General features: G+C 36.6%; 1 protein-coding gene across 5 annotated transcripts; it reads right to left on the bottom strand.

Annotated features, from left to right (window-relative positions):
- Positions 1–475: 475 nt before the first annotated feature.
- LOC107046039 (microtubule-associated serine/threonine-protein kinase 3) lies at positions 476–23,119 on the bottom strand. Of its 5 annotated transcripts, none has more exons than XM_015268520.1 (15): positions 22,847–23,119; positions 20,171–20,381; positions 19,755–19,834; positions 18,153–18,255; positions 17,647–17,728; positions 17,203–17,529; positions 14,961–15,036; positions 14,227–14,457; positions 12,284–14,106; positions 11,093–11,274; positions 10,779–10,996; positions 9,340–9,672; positions 9,067–9,132; positions 6,390–6,897; positions 476–5,557 (listed from the first exon to the last, which is right to left on the bottom strand). In XM_015268520.1, the coding sequence occupies exons 1-15, from the start codon at positions 22,940–22,942 to the stop codon at positions 4,812–4,814; spliced, it is 5,082 nt and encodes a 1,693-aa protein (XP_015124006.1). In that variant the 5' UTR covers positions 22,943–23,119; the 3' UTR covers positions 476–4,811. The 5 variants fall into 5 exon arrangements, with proteins under 5 accessions (XP_015124006.1, XP_015123997.1, XP_015123987.1 ...); XM_015268511.1 differs by having other exon boundaries at positions 12,314–14,106; positions 22,802–23,119; XM_015268501.1 differs by having other exon boundaries at positions 476–5,536; positions 22,802–23,119.
- Between the last annotated feature and the right edge of the window lie 422 nt (positions 23,120–23,541).

The raw sequence follows: 23,541 nt of genomic DNA on the forward strand, positions 1-23,541 counted from the left end.
AAAGATTTAATTTATCACCTACAAGTTTTTCCTCTATAGTTCATTATTGTTTTGGGTGCCATGGAAATTTCCCTAATTGAGAGTGAGATAACCTCTCGGAGTTATAGCTGGAGGGGTTACAAAAACATCCAAATATCATTATTTTTTTTCTTGAAACTGAGACGTGAAAAAAATGTGCAAGAATGCTTCATGATGCAGCATACTCAGAATTTCCTGTCATGAATTTTCCTCTTTTAAAACTTATTTTGACTTTTCAGCAGAAACACCTTAATGCTTCGAAGAGACAATCTTGTCCACGTGCAGCCTATCTAGTTCTAGTCCGAGGTTTATTCCCATCCATAAAGTCCTTGTATCAAAATCTGTCAGATGAACATGAAACCCGAATCCTGACCTCCAAGCTTTCCCACCAAAGGAAATTGATTTTTGCCTGAAAATAATTTGTTTCAGCAAGGAAAATAATTTCAACACTTTGCGCTTTGCTTTGCTATCAAACATTCAGACATTGACTTTTATAGCGTGACTTAAGTATCGTACAAAGTTGGTGAGACATTTCTCTATTCTTTCATTTTACCATTTTTATTTCAAATAATATAAAATGAAGAAATTATTCATCATATATCAACCCAAAACATTCTCATCATGATTTAATTATCCTCTTCACTCACACGTTGCTTTCCACTCAGTGACATTCCATTATAATCATTTTCATACAGTAATTCATCAAATATCGAAGAAAAAAAATTTTTTTTAAATAATCATCTCAACATTTTAATCGCTAAAATTATTCTCTGATAATTCACAATATTCATGTACCTGTCTTTATAATAACTAGCACAAAAAAATATATCAAATGTAGAGAAATAATTTCCACTTTCATAGATTGACGAGAAAAATAATTATTTCGAGAATATTGATCCTCTGATTTGAGGAGATTAATGGGAGAACTTCGAAACGTCTAAAGAGCTTCGAATTGCTAGCAAATCGAACCATGGAGTTGAGATATAAAGGGAGATCACTCATTAATCTGCGTTTTTAATTGCCTTGACTTTTGAGAATGAAGAAAAATCATTGACGATAGATAAATAAAAGTAATCGTGTCTGAACGAAGGTTTCACTGAATCTGAATATCACAACCTATGCAATAAATTTTTCAAAAGAAGAAGTGGAGAATAATTCTTCAATCAAGTGGTAGAACGCAGTAAGTCCAATTCGACATCCTTCAAGCATTCTTGTTTTCTTCTCGACATGTTTGCATTCATTTCAGAAACAAGATCAGTATTGAAGCGGTAAAACGGCTCAAGTCTGGAATATCTCCGGATCCAACAGAGATAACGAAATTTTCGTAAACTTTTTTGTGGAGCGAATCAAGGGCTACAAAAAAGGTCATTACAAAAATTTTGTTATCTCCGTTAGATTCCGAGGTATTCATTGAAAAATGGCTAATAGTCAAAATCGATTGAACCGCTTTACTGCTTCACTACTGAGATACTTTAGAAGAAAGCGTTTTAAAAAGCTGAGAAACTTTTTACCAAAAAAATATATTTTTGACTTTTTTGTCAAAAATGACTCATCATCAAAATAATTCCGTATTTGAATTAATAGTTAACTATTTTGAGCTTATCTTCTCATCAATTGGCGATGACTTGTTGCATTTAACCATTGAACTTCTGAATTAATCTCTCAAGCTTTATGTGCAGTAGAAAAAAAAAATCAATTTTTTTCGCGATGGGGATGAGTCTCAAGCGGATGGATACTTATCTACTGTTCTAAGCTTAGTTGACGTATATCTTACCACGCGAACATGCAAACGGCTTGAACCAAATATACGTAAATACCCAAAATTCCTGTGACACTATTTACTCTTCATTATTTTTCCGATACTCTATCTCAAAGAAATTCTCTCGCATAAAGATAATATCAGCGCTATTTTCCATTATTCACACTACCTCTCATTGATTTGATTTCACTTGTACTTGTAATTCTTTTGATTGCTGTTTCTAAACAATCATCGAAAGAAATAAAAAAGAATAAACGCTTTAATGAAGAAAAAAACGCGTTTGAAGAAACAACTTCCTAATTCATAGGCATAACTATAGAAGCCTTTTTCATTGAGGAATCGACGTGTCAACATTAACATTAATTATCAACAAATGCCACGAGAACGCATGATTTTTTCAAACAATGAACGATAATATTGGCATTTTCTTTGTAGAAAATACTACAAAAAATAAGTTCTTTTTACATTCTTCATTACATTCTAAATTCCTCGATAATGGCTTGTCGACTTTCACACACACATTCATAGAAAAATAAAGTGCCGTAAAGACATTTTTATTTCATTTTATGAATGTATCGATCTTAATTTCAATTCTGTTAAGTTTCAGAACGTAATGAGAGTAATAAGGCATTCTTGTTAATTACACGGTTCGACAAAATTCGGATATTGCCCACCTTAAAGGCGAGACTGATCTCATTTTATAGATATTTTGATACTGATTTTAATTTTTTTTGGAAAGTCTTTCTAGCACGTCTAGTTTTCGTGAAAAAAAATATTTGAAAGTGGCTGAAAAGGGCAATTTCAAGAATTTATAAGAAAATGGAGTTGGACGTAGTTTTTTCCAGAAAAAATAGAATGAATTAATGAAAATGCAATTGGTTTAGTGCATTTGGGTTCATTGCAATTGAGTGAGTCGAAGTGAGTGAAAAAAACCTGGAAAACGTCCAAATTTCGTGATTTTTCTTGTAAAATTAATTGATCGGAAGTTGGTGGCGCACACTTTGATGCATGCCAATCTCAAATTTATCTACGCACGTGTGTTAATCTTGTGCGTTAATCTCTTTATTTTTCAACTTTATTTCAGCAACTAAACCTCTCCACCATTGAAGGGTGACTTCTCATAAGGGCAGTTAACCGGTTACCTTGCAAGAAAGGAATCTTCAAACTTCATGTTAACTCAAGTCGAGTCAAAATGTGTGCAACCAACTTCCAATCATTTGATTTCACACGAAAAATCATGAAATTGAGCCTTTTTCACGATTTTTTCACTCGTTTTGACTCAACCAATTGGGATGAAATCGAATCCACTAAACAAATCGTATTTCCATTAATTCATAGTTTTTTTTTTTAGAAAAACTCCGTCCAAATTCATGTGTTAAGAAATTTTTTTAATTGTTCATTTTAGCCATTTTTCAACATTTCAACATTTTTTTTCCTAGAAAACTAGACGTGCTAAAAAGATTTCTCACAAGAAATTTAAAATCAGCATTAAAATAACTATAAGATGGGGAATTTTGTTAAACTGTGTTGTGTAATTCTTTCGGAAATGAGGTAATTTTGAAATAATTTTCAAAAGACGAAGTTTCTTGACTTTATGTTTTTCAAGTATCACTAATTTCTGAGATGATTACGCAATTAGACGCAGAATCAATGAAAATATGTCCGGAAGAAACATGAAATTCCAAGTGAAAAATGTGACTTTGCTATTGTACTAAAATCGCACATTTCTGATATAACTGGATAATTAATCACAGAATCTCCGGAAATATACTTCGAAATTTTGAATTATTTCCTGTTATATTTTCCACAAAAAAAATACTCGTGTTACGCTAGTGCTTATCGTGCTAAACATTCTTCACATATTAATTTATAATTCGCACCTGAACACTGCGAGGAATTCCCAAACTGAAACAGTCTACATCAAGTATCACGTGTTGAAAAGGAAAGAAAAATACTAACGCCTGCCGAGTCACTACAAATAAACCCCTAATCATCAACATCTAAAGTTAAAAACACTAAGATAGTTATCTGCAGTCGTGTTACACTTATCTTTCCACAAAAATTTCGATGTGTACATACTCGATTAATTCTGAATTGATCGATCGAAAAAGCTTACACCGACAGTGAGCAATAAGACCAATTAATTTATCAATTAATTCAACTCATTTTAGATCAAACGTCTTATCATAATCTCCTTAACGTCTAATGGGCATCAACGATCATCAAGTCGTCGATAATGAGTCAATTTCCAAGCGTCTTGTCACTCAGTGACCGTCGGTACATTTAAACATGAGCTCATTATTTCTTCAAAATAATTTACAAACTCTCTCCCCTCTATGAGGAAACAAATAAATGTGCAGAGAAGAGTTTTCAATTCCAATGAAATCGGAGATAATTCCAATGATATTAAATGGTAGCCTAACAAATCGGTTCAATTTCTCCTTGTTCATGAGTTAAATAAATAGTTGTAGAACTAGTATGAATTAAAAAGTGTATTCTCGGCTAATAACTGCCCTTGATCATTTAGAACCTACCATGCTACCGACTAAAAATTCAAAAAGTTTCTCCTCTCATCAATAACAAATAAATGAATGAAAAAGTCATGATGAAAAGTTGAAGGAGATCGTGAAAAATACTGCGAACGATGATGCTTCATTCAGTCGTAATAATATAACTTATCAACAGTGATTGCAGTTTTTTTTAAATTGAGAAAAAATCGACAATGTGCTCGTAACTCCATTAGTTCTTTTGGAATGCAGTGTCTGTTTAATTTCATTCGGGTTTTCTCATTAATAGCAATGCCAATGATTATTTACATTTCTTTCAGCCTGTGCAATTGACGAGCTATACCGCTTGTCTTAAAAAATATTTACATTGAATGAGGAGAAACGAGGAGGACAAATAATTATGAGAGGGAGGAGAAAGACATGAGGGCTTGAGAAGCTTCAACTTAATTCCTCGGTACATCAGAGGGCAATGATTTCTGCTTTCGAGCGTTGAAGAAGCGCGAGACAACGACGATACGCTGTAAACACTATTTATTCTTCTTGTCGTCGAGTGATGTGGATCTCTCAACTTTGGAGAATGTTGGGGTCTCGGGGGTGTCGACTTTGTATCGTTTCAGGATTTTTCGAGTCTCTGGGCTTTGATCCATTATTTTGCCCTTTGTGCCCAGTTTTGGATCGATTTTTGAGGGCTGGGCCTCGGATTCTGGACGAGGAGTGACTTTTGGGAGGGATTTGTTGAGGATTACTGTTGTAGAGTCTGAGGAGCCACTGCTCTCTGGAGTCAAACTCCCTTTTGATTCTTCAACTGGAGGGCGGAGAGTTTTCTCGGTGTCCTTTGGGTAGTCTTCGCCCTTTGCTCCTGTGGGAGAGTCCTTCTCCTCAGCAATCCTGGGTAGTTGAGTGGGGCCACAGGAGTTGGAGTGTCCCACACTCGGGATGCTTATTGAAATACCGTGTGACATTTTTGAGTATTCGGTTGGCTTCTGCTCTATTGATTTTTTACTGTCAGATTTAGACTCGTGAGGATCTTTGGAAGCAGTCTCTGGGGGGATTTCCTCGGATGATTCTGGATGAGATGTCTGGGCGATTGTGACCCGTGGCGTTACGCGGACTACGCTGTTCGCCAGGGGTGAGATTGAAGTCTTGTTCTCTGCGGAGCGGGGGTGAAGGCGATCCGGGCTCAGGGCACGACGAAGGAGGGGTGAGCCAGGCTCAGCGGATTTTGGACGACCATATGTTTTCTTTTGACTCGCTGGAGTTGATAAAGATACTCCTGTGAAGGAGAAATTTTAATTGAACGAAAAATCTTGTACTGATATTGTTGAAGGGCAATGGTCTTGATAAAATTTATTTATTGCTTCCATTTTGCTTCCGAATGGAAGTATTGTAATCGTTCAAATTCAAGTTTTGGATATTTTGTATTATGTCGATCCATCACGTATCAAAAAATCGTATAGGATTAAACCTATAGAAATCGTATAGAAATAATTTGTATAAAAAATATCCGTATAGAAACATCGGAATATCATATACGAAAATTCTATAGAAATTCTATACGCAATCCGTATAGGAAATTCCTATACGATTTTTTCATACGTGATTATGATCCAAAAAGTCCGAAAATGCAATTTGTAGACCTTGTCCGGTCGTATATATGTATGGATGAATGTGTGTGTATGTGTGGTAAAGTTTTTCTTCAATTGTGCGCTAATGAATGGATGGAATTGAATCTTGATTATTGAAAATTTTTCTATTAACATTTTATCGAAGGGCTGAGGGGAGAGATAGAACTGTAAAAAAGACAATCGGTTGTATCGAAGAAAATGGATAATAAGAATAATGGTGCAGATAACATTCAACTAAGTCGAAAATCGCACGAAATTAGTTAGAAAGAAATCTTATTCAATTTAATAAAATGAAATAAACAATGAATTATACATGATTGAAGGAAATGATGTGGAAAATAACCATTTGGAAGCATATTGCTAATTTATTAGCAAAAATAACTTTAACATATGCAATACAAGAAGTTATAACTTCTAGAAGTTATTGCCAATTCAATTCAACAAACATTTCATGAATGTCTTTCATGTTCTCAGTTTTACCTGGACTGTACGACTGAGTCGTGTTGGAGCTGCCCGGTTGATGTCCCGTGGGGAAAGCCAAAGGACTTGGACTCCTAGTGGGACTGGCCGGAATAGGTGAAGGGCTTGGAGTTCTTGCCAACGGTGACAATGGAATATGGCCGACTGATTTCCTACGATTTGGCGAGTGTATATTCTTCGCAGCCGTGTGCAGCTTGTGCTTGAGACCGTGAAGAGTACTTGGCCGCTGATAGTGCGACTGATTCGAGAGATTGCTTATGTTACCAACAGAAGTACTTGAGCCGGGGGACGATGAGCTTGGACTTGAACACGGACTGGATGTGCCTGTCGAGTGATAAGAGTCTGTGGTAGGGCGGCTTGTCATCGGTGGGGACGGAGTGCAGACTGATTTTGGAACACCACTTGCATAGTAAGGCGAGGATTCCTGTTGTGGTGGTAACGACCGAGTGAACGATTGGAATGAACGACTCGGTGTTACCATGGACGGAGAACAAATTCCTGCTGCCATCTAAATCAAGTCAAATGGATGATTATGACTGTCTTATTAATTTAGCAGTCAAGTGGTAGAATGAGATGAGATAATTTCGCATTGAGCTCAGTACTTGCCGTAGGGTTAATCATCAAATGATTAAATTAATTAATTTAATTAACTTAAGGGGAGGTTTACCCCGGTACAAATTTTTTTTCAATTTTTAAGAAGAAAATTTTCTAAAAGTTAGCACATCCACGCCAAAAAAGCCGATGGTGGGGATTTTCGTTTCATTTTATTTCTGAAAAAATGGCTATTAGACAAAAATTTTGAAAAATATTGATAATTGTGGGAGTTACGATTTTTCGAAAATTTCTATTTTTTGTCAATGACTTTTGTTTGTTTCAAATTGTCCCCAAAATCTCAGCGGGGTTTCAAGCTAGCAAATCGCCATTCACCACATGCTAAGAACATTTTTTGAGTGAAAAATTCTGTTGATTCTGGGATTCTGTTGATTATTTTTCTCACTCGGATTTCAGCCAATCAGAGCGCAGTATTTGAGACTGTTAAACAGTTTTATTTCGGAAATTTCTAAAAAATTTCCGATGGAAATTCACTAGTAGCTTTTCAAATGTTTCTCATCTTTCAACGCATTTTCACGTTTAATATTCTGTGTGACAGATAAACAAAAAAGTGGGTTGTAAACGTATGGCTGTGTAAATGTATCCGGATGCTGTTCATTGCACTCTGCTTGGCCGAAATCCGAGTGGAAAAATAATCCGTCAAATACCGCTCGTGCTTCAAAATTAATTGGATATTTTTTAAGCACTAGTGGTATTACTACTGAATATTCACTTCTTTGAGGGATAATTGCGTGAATAATAACGATTTTCGGTCGTTTTCAATGCTTGTCTCATTGAAAAAATGAATAATCGACGCACTACAGCGAAAGACAAACTCTAATTGGCTCCAAAATTCTTGTCATTTTATTGACAAGTTTTTGCTGAAAATTTCAGATTTTTTTAAAGTTAGGTTTTTGAGTAATTAACGATTGCCCAAAAACAGGTTTTCTCGTATAAACGCCGTCAACTGAAGATAATACTATGCATGACATCTCATTTTGAAGAATTTTTCATCTCCTTTGAATCTACGGTTTTATTGTTGAAGGTACACTTCGCCAGGAGTCAGAACTGAATGTCTCAGTTCTGACGGGCTTGGGATTCTCGAGTAAGATGTGTGGGGAATATTTATAACGAGTTTTTGGAGATATTAATAGACATTTCAAATTGCATCTTCTCGCCCATTTTTCAGTATTAAGGAGCGAAAATTAGTGATCATATTCAAAAAACTATTTCAAATATTTATACGTTGAGGGTTTTTTTAACTTGAATTTTCGGCCATCAAAAAATTAAAATCTCTACTTTTGAGCAGTTACAGACCTTGTTGACCTACAGAAAAATTGTACTTTCAATGATTTTTCCTTAAAAAGTGAAAAAGTATTTTTATGGCTCGCCGTGGCACATCTGCACGATGTGGCATAAAATAGTATAGACCACTCGGGCATAAACTTCGTTTTCAACGAATGTAAATACAGACCTCGCCTTCGGCTCGGCCTGTAAACTTCACATTCGTCGAAAACGAAATTTGTGCCCTTGTACTCTAATGTACTCTTTTTCGGAATGAACTTCCGCTTAAGGGGACCTCTATTATCCATGTTTCTAGATACGAGGCTTGTACTTTTTAGTTTTTCATTTCGCTCAGATTCAAAGTTTCGTAAAAAAATCAACTTCAAGTTGCGGTAACTCATCTTATTTTGCCACTTGACTACTGATTCCAATCAAGCACAGGAATAAATTATGTATTATCCCCTCTAAAAAATTCTATTCTCTCTTTAGCATTGAAATAAAGTTCAATAAGCGTGTTGGTGTTAGCCGAATCAATTCAACTTAACAAGTAAATAAAATAATACAGTAGGGAGATTATTAAACGATTTAAGTCACGAAACCACACCTTCGCAATTACGTAATTATCTCGCTAATAGCGGGCTTCGAGAACTTCGAAAGAGTCCTTGACATTTTCCCATGAAAGAACTCATTCACGAGATGAATTAATAATGAACGAAATGTTTACACTCGACTCAAACCGTTTCATCCCTTGACTATTGAATTTCGGGTTAATAAATGAACAAAAAAAATCGATAACTCATACCATAAGTGGAGGTTTGCTGTCGCTGGGTAGAATGGGTGCTGACAATGGACAACTGATACTTAATGGCTGTAAGAAACACAAATTGGTGGTTTTAAAAGAATAAACGAAAATATTCCAGAGTTTCTGCTGTCCTCGATAATCGTTGCCTTTGAAAAAACTCAAATGTGATATGCAAAGTTTGGAAATATTTAAAATGTGATTGTACAGTGCTCCATGTGGAATAATTAAAAGTTACATTATTATGAATCAAATGTTATAATGATGGTTCCTTACTTGCTGCATTTCTACACTTGCGCGTTTCGAACTAATTCTCCTGAACAGTGATGTTTTTCTCTTCTTGTCTGAATGATCGCGTTTCTGCTTTCTCTGCCTGTGCAATGTTCTTTTGGCCATTCTACTTTGTGCAGGCTCACGCTTACGACCACCAGTCTTGATACTCGTATTCTCAAGGGGTGTACTGCGTAGAGTTACATGATCACCACCACTGAGCATCAATTGAAGCACCTGGGTGTGGTAAAGGCCTTGGACTGGCTCGCCATTTATGTGAGTTATCAAATCACCTGGCCTGAGACCAGCCTCGAATGCAGGACTCGATTGATCCACCGCCTGAAATAAAAATACATCGAAATATAGAAAGGAGTGATTGATTGATTTTTGATATTATTCTTAATTGTCAAGATATCTTGGCAACTGTAAGGTTACACTGAGAAATAGAGTTCCCAATTTCCGGAACTAAGCTAATAATTCCAAGAAACTCATGATCCTAGAAAGGTTTTTAAGGATATCCAAGTAGTTCGGGCAATTTCTTCTGGAGAAAATCCTTTTCAGAGTTTATAAAATAGACCAAGAGTATTTTGTAGGCGGAATATCAACCTTGTTTTCCCCACATTTTTTCGAGAAAACGATTTTTGAAAAAATAAAATCTAACACAGCAGTTCACAGTTTTAAAGCGTTTTGTCGTACATATAACCGTATATAAATTTATTCGTTATATTCTCCAGTTTTTTTGCAACTTTTAAAAATCTATTACCTATTCTGGATAGACACTCGATAGAATAACCCGGATCATCAGTAATTTTTACCACTGAAATTGCATAATAGATTCCTAAAATTATAGATAGGTCCCTGAAAATTAGTGACGATGTCCTTAAAAATTATGGAACTAAAAAGTAGTAACAAAATCACTGAATTTCTGAAGTTCACACTCGTTTAATTTCCCAATTGCGAATGTTCGATAATTGGAGATATATTACTCGAACTGAAAACTTCTTTTCCCTGTAAGAGTTTCAATCCAAGCACAATTATAGGAGATTTAAGCAAAAATTACTGACAATTGCATCTTCTTGTTTCCCTGGGTTTCGGAAAAATGACGACTCCCTTCTGCAGTTCATTAAATTTTCTACAAAGAAGTTTTTTAATAATCTCTCTTCAATCCCTTTCTGTTGAAGATATTTGTGAAGAAAGATACGTGAATTTTGCTCAGTATTCAGTTTTGCTGTAGAGTTCAAAATTGATGGGAGATGACAAAATTTTCAAAGACATGATTTTGTGGCCTTCATTCAACTCTGTAATCAACTCTTACTATTTTGAAATTTTTTTAAAATAGTAAGAGTTGATTACATTTTTTCTGTTTGTAGTATTTGATAATTGAATTTATCATGACCTCTTCGAAGCAAACAATTTATAATTACGAATAATCGTGCATAATTTACCATAACTAAGTGATGCATAGTATAAAAATCACTGTCCCCATAATAAACCCTGATAGTATGAACCGTGAACCCGAAGCCACTGGGTCCCCTTCGGATGATAATCGGTGGCTTTAAGCTCGTAACGAGTGGACTCAACTCACGACACGGAGATGTATCTCTTGAAGAGGCTGTCGATGAGCCCCCTGGTGATTCTATCGATTGGCACATCGATGGATCGACTGGAAAAGGAAGTAAAAACAAACAATCATTCGAAAGGGAAAACATACGAGGCATGAATCACTGGTCACGTATTCAACTGCGCCATGAATACTAACAGGAGAATTCATTTGTTGGTATAACCAGCGAAAGTCCACTGGTCGATGCTGATTTTATGACTGAACGAGACTTCTGTTTAACGTGGAGTGGTAATGGTGTTGCATTTAACGACTCGTAGGAGTCCGTACTAGAATTGTGTTTATCGTCAGCTATTTCTCTATTTGCTGCTGCCAAATCCAGCCTGTAACGTTATTTGAACATTTGTTACCGTCAATGTTTAACCGATTTTGTTGTGAAGCATATAGAAAAGTCAAATTCTTGAATTAGATAAGAATACGAAATTTCTCATTCGTGTAACTGTCTCTTAACGAAGGCTCTCAGGAGAAAATGTCAAGAGAACTCGCCCCGAGGACATCTTCTCAGGTACCAGTGAGCATCTCCTGCAATTCTCTCACAGAAAGACTTGTTTATGAGATAAATTATCAACTCAGTAGAGAAGTCATAAAACAAAGTCAAGTTTTCATATTTTGTTTGAGTCTGGAAGCTTTCTGATGATAAATAATTTCAAGAGAAATACCAAGGAACATTCTTTGCTGCAACTTCTTTAAACCATTGAAGAAAATCTGGACATTTCCTCTTTGAAACACTTGTTTCCAAGATAAATCCACAAGTGACAAAAATCACAAACTTGACTCATGACGTTCTACCCTTCCACCACCAAACACATTCTCACTTCAGAATACATAACGTAGTGAAGTAATTCAGTAGTAAAACAGTTTCTGTTCACTTGGCTACGAACTGAGATTTTAAGAAATATCTCCGAATGTAAAAGAGATAGCAAAGTTTTTGTCAAAAACTCTTTTGTAGCTTTCGTGTTATTTTACAAAAAAGGTTCTTAGAAAAATTCCTCTATCTCCTTAAAATTCTGCGAAATTCGTCGAAAACCAATCGCTGGACGAAAGTGATTTAAACCGTTTCACCACTCCACTACTAATTTACTTAATTTCATAGGTTCAAAAATGTTTGAAATCAACAATTTTACTTTTCGTGCACGAACATTGTGATGTAGTGATAATGCAAAGCTCAAGTGTTGTTTTGTGAACTCATCAAATGAACAAAAAATCATAACAACAAACTAAATAAAAATGAATTGACTGGAATGTTTGCAGCGAATAACATTGAAAAAAAAATATATAAAAAAAAAGAACAACTAAAAAAACCATGAATGCCAGCGCCGGCGTATGACTCACGTGTGATCACCATCAATGGAAATACTGAACCTGGGCAGCTTGTCACGTGCATGAACATGACGTTTCCTCTGTATCTGCGGGCTAATATCATCGGATTCAGTCTGTGAAGACTCAGGCGTACTCATTCCAACAATTCCCGCATCGCCCCCAGCATTTTTAATAGTTCCCCTCGACTCGACACTCATCAACGAGGCTGGACTATTACAAGACACATCCGATCCACTCTTATCAAGATTATCACTATGCGTAACATTTTTGGCAGTGAATAAAGCTCGACTTTTCTCCTGCCCGTCCTTCTCAAGAGCCCTGAGAGGTGGTGAGAACGAATTCGTTGAGTTTGGTGACAATTGGGAAGCATTTCTCTCAGTATCACTCTTGAACAATTGTTTCTTCGATGAATCCAGCTCACTCTCCTGCACCAAATTGGGTGGCCTAGTTTGAGATATTTTTCTCGACTGCGGTGAGTAAGACGAGAAACTTCCGAACAGTGGTGAGTCATCGGTGTCATCAGTATCCTCCCCAAGATCATGATTGTACCTGTCCATTCTCGTGTCGAAGTAACTGGTGTCCTCGTCGTGCGTCAATTGAGGGACAAACTCAGCCTTTTGCCTCAACAGAGTATTCCAGTTGACCCCGTAGAAGTAAGGATGCTCCTTGACTTCATGAGCCCCACCAGTGCCCAATCGTTCCCTGGGACTCTGCTGGAGAAGAGCTGTGATGATGTCCTTTGCCTCAATCTGCACAGGCCAGTCCTCCTCGTCGGGCCACTCAATATCATCATTAACAGTGTGGGCAAACAGCTCCTCCGGCGTGTCCCCGAAGAATGGAACACAACCGATGAGGAATTCATAGAGAATGATTCCCATGGACCACCAGTCCACAGGTTTCCCATATCCCTGTCTGAGGATCACCTCTGGGGCAATGTACTCAGGGGTCCCGAACACCTGTTTATCTGAGAACTGACGAGTGTCACGATCGATGTAACCCTCGTAGAGATTCGTAGCCAGGGACATTAGACCCATCTTGCTGAGTCCAAAGTCCGTCAATTTGATGTGGCCCAGGGCAGTGATCAGAAGGTTGTCTGGCTTGAGATCCCTGTGAACGATTCCATAGCTGTGCAGATACTCAACCGCGAGGACAGTTTCAGCGAAGTAGAATCTAGCCATGTCTGGGGGAAGTGGGCCAATATTCTTCAGTAGACTCGCACAATCACCACCCTCCACGTACTCCATGACTAGACAAAGATGTTTCTTGGTTTCAAAGCTGCAGTACATGGAGACGACAAAAGGATTGTCTGTGAAACTCATGATATCACGCTCAGCGAACACCTGGTCCACCTGATTCCTCAGCATCAGATTATTTTTGTTAATCTTCTTCATGGCGAAACGTTGACGAGTGCTTTTCTCTTTGACCAGGTAGACTGCACCGTAGGCACCATTGCTGACTAGTTTCAGGACCTCGTAGTCACTCTCACAGGGCACTTTCTGAGATTTTCCATCGTCTTCCTTGTTGGGACTTGAGGAGGACATCTGGACGTTATTGGAAGTGGAACTTGCAGAGTCTTCCAACTTATTTAAATCATCTTGAAGGTCTGATATAGGATCTCTGTTGAGAGAGAGTTTACTAATTATGTACTGAGGAATATCAGCTTTCAAGCCGCTGTTTATTTTTGCTTGGCCCTCTGCCTGCTCCAAGAGATGATAAAACTCCTCGGGGTCGAACTCCAGGCACTCGAGGAGACGAGCAGGTCGTGAAATTATTAGTAACAGCTTCTTTATTAGACCTGTCAGTCGAGTCGCTGCCTCCAGGGACTTGTCCTTGGTCTAGACACAAGGTGAATGTTACGAAATGGTTTATTGTTTTCGGCAGTCGCCATTCACTTCCTCTCATTTTTAATGTTTTTTTTCTGAATATCAATCACCAGTTGATGTAAAAATACTCACCTCCATCAGCAGATGCTCAAGACTTTCAGTCATTTCGTAGAAATAACGCGATGTTATCAATTTTTCCTGGGATTTTTGCAAACAATCACGAGCCATTTCGATGATTTGATGATGAACGAATCGGACAATTGGTAGGCAATCACCCACGAGGTGGGAGAGAATCTCGTACTCATCAATGTCCTTGTTTTCGTTTATGAAATTTGTCAGACGCTCTTCCATCTGTTGTGTTGCCTGTACAAAAAAATACAAGGACGGTGGTGAGTTGATTTTGAAAGAAGAATCATGAGATGATAAATTACGTGTCAATGTTTTTTTTCGAGGGGAGCGGTGAGGGGGACAAGATACATTATTGACGCTGGGTTCGCGGAACCAGGGGAATTTGGGTCAGACTTGTGACCTCGTGGTGGGAATAAGAGAATAAACGTCTCGTAGTAGAGTAAAAGCCACTCTTGTTTCTGATTCCGTTATTTTTGAATGAATCAAGACATTTGTCACTTGAATTGGCATTGTGCCAGTTTATGTATTACGTATGAGTTGAGAGCAATATTTGACCCTCTGATGGTTTTCAGTCTTTATGTGGAATATAAACACGAGAGTTAGTTTACATAAATTTACATACACAAATGATAATGTTTCATGAAATGAGTTTGGGTCGATGGCTCCGGGGCAATTAATTTTTTACGTGAGTTTTTTAAAATGAGATGGTGTTGTGGAGTTGACTGGGCGGTACTTACTTTGGGAAAACGTTCTTTGTAGAGAGTATTCATCATCACAATTTCATTGTCGAGAACTGGTGAACGACTTGGGCTACTGTAATTTAAATACGAAGAAAGGATTTAACCATCGAAAAATAGATTCTAAAGTTATATGGCAACACTGTTCAACATTGTCAATACTCATTTATAAAGTCAAGTAGTGAAAATTGATTGTAAATTTCTTTATGCTTCTTCTATTTCTATCATTTTTTACTTGCGCATGCATGTCGAAAATGAGTGATTTTATGGGAAAATGTCGAACAATACTTTTCATCACACTGTGCAAAAAAGTAACTTTTTAGGCACGCTTCGCGTGCCTAAAACGTCCCTTTTCCACACATTGTGATGAAAAATATTGTTCGATACTCGTGGGAAAAGTGTTTTTTGGGTCGTGGGAGGTTTATAGCGCGAGCCGAAGGCGAGTGATATAATCCCACGAGTCAAAAAACACTTTTCCGCACTCGTAACGAAATATACTATTTGATAACTGAGGATATTGGAAAAGAAAAGACTTTCTACATTTCATTTTTACATGTGAAAAATTGACTTGTCACGTTGCATCCCTTCACTACTGATATATCAATTGTATTTATTCTAAATAGGGGAAAAACAGAAAATTTTAATTTCTCTCAGAATAGTCATAAGTGAAAAACGAATTTACAAATAGAACCTAATCCTGACTCATTGGAAACGGAATGACCTTAACTCTGCGTGAAGAAACCATAATTCATTCAAAATTCGATGCGTCATCAATTTAAATAAAAAAACAGAAATGATTAGTCTCATCAGAACCGGTAAACTGCTATATTATACTTCCAACGCTGCAGAAAGGTTGTATCGGTTATCAGTATAACTAATACATGGCAAACTCAACACAAGAATAATAAATATTATTTTGTACCACAAATACAGGGGCTTTTTGAGGTTCAACTAACTAAGTGGTCTCGTTGTGAAACCAGGGTAATTCTGAAAGCTGATGGACACTGAATGTCTATCACTATAGATTATCTATCGGTTCTTCGATGAAGTGTGACTTTAAAAATAAAATAATACATTTTTTGAAATTTTCCTTATTTAATAGAATGTAGTAAGGCCCTGATGGATTATCTTTCGAACGTTATCTCAATTGTTTTTCCATCTTCATAATCTAAAACATATCACAATTTCCATTGAGTCCCTAAAAGTTATAATTGTACAATAAAAAAAATCTAGAAAAAACACTGAACATTGTCAACGAGCGATTTTAATAAAGATTGAGAAATACATCCGACAGAGATGAAATTGTAAATGGATAATTTATCATGGCAACTAACGATCTGACAACCATTAGATACAATAAATTATTCATTTGCAATTTCCTCCCTATCGGGTGTATTTCCCGATATTATTCAGAAACGCTTTTTGAAAATGTTCATTTTTTTTCAACGTTTTTTTGATTGTACAATCATAATTTTTGGAGACTCCAGAGGTATGCAAAACTGAATGGCAATTGGAGAACATTTCAGATTATCAATTAAAAAGAAACAATCAAGATCACGTTCAAAAGATAATACACGCTGACCTTATGGATATCCAAGTATCTTTTACAGTTTGGTATACACCACACTATAGATTCAACCATTTTCGCCATGAAATTAGTCAATTAAATTGCGTAAGAAAAATTTGAAAAAAAAAATCATGAATATTCAGCGTCATTCAAGCTACATTTTTCATCATTATTTCATCAATCTTCCTCCAAAAGTAAACTTTGTCATTTTTTTTTCAAATTAAAAAAAAATTTTCTGCCGGTTCAATATCGAGATTCAAATTCAGACCTGCAAAATTTAAATAATCAATTCATTGTAAAACTATCGGAAACTTAAGGACAAATGGGGCTCAAATAAAAGCTCTGCTGTTCGACTGCAAAAGTAGAAGAGCATTTTACTGGAGAAAAAATAGCCAAAGTACTTGGATATTCTTAATTTGTTTTTGGCAGAAAGAAGGCACAATGGAGGTTGAATAACAGCATCAATTGTTAGTATACATTACAATAAAAAAAAATGGTTAGTATACATCACAGCAATGTCACCAGAATCATGCAACAGCATTACTTAGGTTGTTAAACATCAGCCGGGCCCAATATCGTAGGAAATGTAGTCTGTCTTGGAAAGACTATATGTTGAATAGACATGTAACCATCGTATCTAATAATTTATTGATTCCATGGATTATAACAACTTGCCTCAAACTTCGTGACCTTGGACGATGTAACGGTGACCTCCGACCCTCCTCCTCAAGACTAAACGATATACTTCCAGGTATACTCGAGATACTGGAGCCTGGAAAACCCGGATGCGATGAGCACGGAGTGCCAGGTTTAGAAAAATGACAGGAGAGTATTCTGAGCTCGTCCTTAGTCGGAATGTTTGGCAACTGATGCAGTCGCTCTTGGCTCGAGCACTGCGATGAGACATTGCTGGAGCCGGGGGTTGTGCCATATCCACTCGAAGGAAGACTTGCTACCGACCAACGTCTTCCATCAGCAGTACCGGATGCTCCACCTCCGATTCTATCGATCCACGTGACGTACAAAGTTTTTCCATTAATTTCGATGAATTCGATGGGGGAATTAATTGCAAATAGACTAATTGGTTTTGTTATTGAGGGTTGAATCGAGTCTACGAACCTTTTTATTGGAGCAAAAGCGAAGTGAGGACTTGAGGGCATCCTTGGGCTCTCGAGTGGGCTTCCTACGATGGGCACAAACGCTGGAAAATTATTATTGATTGAGTAATTAGCTCCTCAATTTTCATTATGGAAATTGAACGATCAAGGCCACTTGGAGATACAGTATAACTCCCTAATGGTCGTTTGGAAATACTCTAACCCTGACAGATTTGATACTGACAGAAGTGAGTTGCGAGAGAAGAGGTTTTTTTTTCACAACCTTACATGACAGTAATATTAGATTAAGTGCAGCTGCCAAAATGAGATCTCTTTGCGCAATTTCTCATCACTCCTCGCCACTTCCCCCTCGAATAATCAACTACACGTGCCAAACTTTAGACTCTGATTGTTGGTTCTAAATGGGTTTTGTATTTGTGTTACGAGTATCGGTTGTATGCAATTGTGCGTCAATCGTTGATTGAATGGTGTAGGAAAAAAAAGGGAGGAAGTAGCTGAAGGTTTTACCTGACAATGGTGAGTGACATCGTGGCAATGTGGGTGATGTTGTGGCGATGAACGACTTGCGTTGAGCTGCCTTGGCTGCCCGACGAGGAATATTGAATTCACGCTGTTGAAATAATTAGAAATTAATTAAGTATAAGTCATTAATTTTTGAGGCATCGGCACAATGAACAAGGGCTCACATATTTCTCGGCGTATTTAATAGGGAACTTACATACTCAATTCTTTCTAATTTCCCTATTCACACATTCCTCATAACATATGGATGGCTAAATAGCGACAATTATTATTATTACATAAGATTAATCTGATGGAATTTGTACTCTCCAATTCTCAATTTCTGTCATTCATTCTATTCATTCTATCAAAAGACAAGGATTCGGAATCGAATTTATGGGTATTCTTTCATTATTAAGAAAAATTAATTTTCTTAGTTTCCTCGCACACTTTTCTGCATTTTTTGAATTTTTTCTCGCTGAAATATTGGTATCCCTCCAATACTTGAAGAAAAAAATTGATTCGAAGTTCCCGCCGACATGAAAGAAGAAAAAAAATTCATTTTCTAGCCGATTATCTCTTTCTGATTCTTTTTTCATTTCCTTTTCGTAATAACGATTGGAATCCAACCATAAGAATGAGGACTACCGATGTGCTTTTACCATATGAAAGGAAAAATATTTTTTTTTAATTTTCAGGAATACATGCAGAGATTTTTCTATTATCCGAATGAGATTTCGAATGACTTTTGTTTTGAGTGTTTCTTTTGATCACAAAAACAACACTTTATTGATCTTTAACATAATTCCTCTTCATTCAATGTTGTAACTTGTGAATTAAGGAAAAAAAATATATATGGAAAGAAAATAAAATAAAATAGTATAAATTATGATAATTAATTGAAAATCAGTCGTTTTCGAGACCAATTTTTCGGTCATGACGTCACGGACACGGTCAACTAACGCTTCATTGGTCGAGTGTGAAGTTGTCGTCCTCCATTGGGCAAGGCGCACCTCAAGATTGGGTTAGATGGGCTTGAGCCATTCTGTGATTGGCACAGCGCTCGACCGTCTGTGTGGCGTCATGAGTTCCAAGCACTCGAAATCTTCGACTTTTAACAATTAACTATTAATTAATGAGCAATATTTCGAAAGTTTTTGAATGAAAAATGAATTATTCAGGACCCAAACTTGAGATTAGAAAATTGAAAAAAATTAATAATCAAATTATTAAAATACGACGAAATCAATTAAAATTGATTTCAATTTGGAGACCAATAAACCATCATCATTGCTGTGATGTATTGCAGATATTGTTTCGTATTTATTTTAAAAATTAATAATGCAAGTTCCCTATTATGGAAATGTCTCACTGATGATGAGGGCATTCAGGAGAAATTCTGCAGAGTATTTTTTATTGAAAATTTTGAAAGCTATAAAACTTCTCCGTCTATTTCTTCCAAAATTATTGGTTGCGAAGATGAACCATGACTGACAAGTAGCTATTCGTTCTAATGAATGGGATTACTGCGATTCGCCAATAAATTAAGATTTTCTACGTGATGACCATGGAAATGAGAAAAATTGTAAATTAGTAAGTCTACATTACCATATGCATAGATAAGGACGGTGCAGACTTTCCAATAGAATTCCTCATCCTAACCAAGTTGGATAACTCATTGGTACCGCCTGTAAATATCAATAAAGATGTAACATAAAAATAATATGACCACTATTTATTTGAATATACTCCAAACCGCCGGACTGCATTTTCGTGTGAGAAAAAAATCAAGAACTCGTGCATTAAATAATCGTAAACAGTTGAAATTTATTTGGACCATCAATTTATCCGAGCATAAATTGGCTCCAACACAAACATTTCAAGCAAAATGAGTTCTAAATGTGTTTTCAGTGGATAAACAGAAAAAAGACATGATTTTTGCATGACAGCCGTTTGTAATGTCATCATAAAGTGATGATTGTGTTCAAATCGACGCATTTTGCTGAGTGTATTAAATGTCTCACCAGCACGGACCGGTGCCTCTTTGCTCTCGAGTCTTTCTGGCAATTGCCTCTTCTTTTCTCCATCACCATTGCCACTGCTATCCTCATTCTCAGTCTGATCAAATACAAGAACACGGGCCGAGTTGCCATGTGAACGAAGACGTGGCCTGCTCGGCCTATTTCTTCCAGGATCCATCGTGCAATCTTCTATCTTTTCGATATCACAGAAATACTGAACAAACAAGAGTGTCGATAGATTAAGAACAGACCTGGGTATCAGAGTGTCTTTTCCATGATTTTTTTACTTGACATTTTTCATTGTCGTCGTCTGTTATTTGTGTACACAACTGAATTGCTGTGCAGTTGTTGTTAATTATTGCTTGTTGTATTTTTAGATAATGTATTGATAGAACTATCGAGGTGCAGCACCCGGTGAGATATCCGAGACTGGAATTTTGTGTATTTTTCTCATTGAGAGTTGTTGATCTAATGTGTTCTGGTATTTTCGGAGGTGATAAGTGAAGCGAAAAAAATAGACGAGTCGCGGGGCAAGGGAAAATGTACACTCGTAGAGTAGTGGGGACCAATACTGGAATAATAATTCTTGGAATATTTGACAAAAAATTGTTTTGATGAAATTTTATTACATTTCGTTGCTGAAAAATCCGTGATAATTCAAGTTTAAATTTGATATAATGATGAAATGCTTGACAATTGAAAACATTCAGGTGACTGTTGCCTTCAATTCACAATTTACTCCATTTCCAGTGCGATGTTATGTTCATTTTGATGATTAATTCAGGAATTCATGCGCAATTTAAAGATTAGCATGTACGCCGTTGAGAATCTTTCGAAATAAAAATAAAAAAATAAAAATGAAGTTTCTCATTCGTCTTGAAAATTCAATAAAATTGACTTTTTACGCTGAACGATCATTTACATTTCAATAGCAGCGTAAATTTTCAAAATTATCTCGAAAATTGAACATTACATTCAATTGAATTTTCATCAGATCAAGAATTCAGAAAAGCAGTTGCCTGAATTTTAACGATTTTCAATAATTTTCATTGTTATATAGATATGAAAATCGTAATTCAATTGAATATCCAAGAAATTAATTGATTCATCAACAATAAAACACAGAAATTCCATAAAAATTTGTCATGAAAAATTTCAAAAATTTTTATTTGAAATTTCTAAGAAAATTGTCAAACAATATAACCGTGCATTGAGAATTTTTTTTTTAATAAGTATGTCTCCACTTGTATTAAGAAGCTCATGACTCGAAAATTGACTAGAAGAAGATATCTTCCACTGAAAAAGAAAATCTTTCGTTAAGAGATTTTGTAGTCCCAAAGATGAGGGTAATTAGTTTATGACAAGGAAGTGACTTTTCAAACCAAGTCCAGTTGAATCAATTTATTCACTCGTTTTCAAGTCTCAAATCCAAAATATTTTATTGCAAAAACCGTTTGACTTGATTCGAAAAATAGCTTCCTTGTTGTGAACAACAAATTGCCCCTCATCTTTCAGACAAGTGCAAAATCTCTTGGCGAAAGGTTTATTGTCTCAGTGTGAGATATTTTCTTGTCAATTTTCGAGCCATGAGTTTCTTGACACAAGTAAACACACACTTGTCAAAAACCTTTTTTTGTCTCAGGGTGAGTAAAATTTCAATGAGTTTACACAAAAAAAAAAAAGAGAAAACTGAGATTATTATCACTCCTAATTGTTCTAGATCCTGAGATGTGAAGTTGATGAAGATAAAGTATGAGATAGGCAACAGTTACTGATGCAACCGCAGATGACCCCCACTGAGTCACATCCAAAATATTCAACGAATGTTTTGACGATCTCACGTGCTCAATAAAACATGAGAATACCCCTCACTGTACGTTGAATCCAAAAATACTAGAATCCACTAGGAAATATTCTATTCTCGAAAATCAATTATTCGTCCAAAAACTTGACATAAATCATCTCCACCAAGTTCCCCCAGTACGTCACCACTCACGTGTTTCCCACAACCGAATGAATCAAGTTTCTCCGTAGTTTAGACAGCGAATAAATCCCAGAAGTCACCGATAAAAATCTCAACACACATCTCAATCCCATTGAAGATGTAAATTCAATAATTATCCTCCATTACAACCTGATACCTTCAACAAACATTTCTACCCGCTAAAAATCAATAAATCCTCGTAATCTTTCTCGCCGTATCACTGTCCGTGATAACAATCAACCCAAGAACAAAAAGATAACAAAACAAAAAAAAACTCGAAAAGGAAAAGTAAGTCAATAATTGCCTTCAAGTAGGAGCAGTACAGAGCAGGCCCTTCCCACAAAACCAACAAAAGCAGATACTGTCACTGTGGAGAAGGCATCACCAAAACCCCTCACTTCCCGGTGGTAACAATAATAACCTGAACCATGCAATTTACCTTTTAAATCCCCGGGAACAATCGGGAAACAATATCTTCGTGGAGTTTATTCACCGTCGGACCGAACCGATGCAATAAGCGCCAAAAAAAAACTAATCCACAATAATTGTGTAAGAGAAACGAACAACCGAGACGTTGTCGTTGAGCGTGTACGAAAAAAATAGTGTACTCGTGAGATTGTGTGAATGTGTACGAAAAATTTTCCCCGTACCGAATAATATGCAAGGGGGATAACACCGTGAAAAATACTCCTTACGACTGACGACAATGCTTGAACATGATCAGATCCATATTCGTTTATTCGGCGGATGTTTTCTGCACAACCGGTGAACCTCTGTCGTCGATATTTCATCCATTCTTGTTGCTCTTAGCTCGATAAAAACACAAAACTTTGAATGTTTTTTTTTATTATATTCTATCGAGAGGGAAAATTCATTACGAAACTCGTCGCGACCATGGGTTTTCTCTGACTCATGACGGACAACACCAAACGGGCCCCAGAGAGGCGGCGGCACGCGCGCATCCACAACCCAACACAGACACTGGGAGAATGAACATGAAGTAAGTTTACATGGACGTTCCGCGGACTGAGGGGGAGATCAGGGCTGGGAGTCGATACTCGGAGGCCCCTCGACATAAAATTTTGCAGGAATTGAATTTTACAAATCATCAAGGGGAAGTTTCGGTGTCATTGTTGGGAGGAAATATTGAGCGATTCAAATTTTGTGGGTGGATTTTTTTTTCATAGAGTTTGAAGAGAATTTTGAAGGGTTTTACAATTGGTGATAACTAGCGAAAGATGGGAAACGGCCTGGGAGGAAGAACTTCCGTTGGAGAATTCTTGGTATTATCAATTTTATAATTTATGAGATGAATGGTCTCCTGATAGTAAACAGTAACATGAATATGACACAACAATTGAGCATTATTATCGGGGGGGGGGGGGGGGGG

The sequence above is a fragment of the Diachasma alloeum genome, unplaced genomic scaffold (assembly GCF_001412515.2).
Source record: "Diachasma alloeum isolate Michigan unplaced genomic scaffold, Dall2.0 Dall_scaffold_00181, whole genome shotgun sequence".
Classification (NCBI taxonomy): Eukaryota; Metazoa; Arthropoda; class Insecta; order Hymenoptera; family Braconidae; genus Diachasma; species Diachasma alloeum.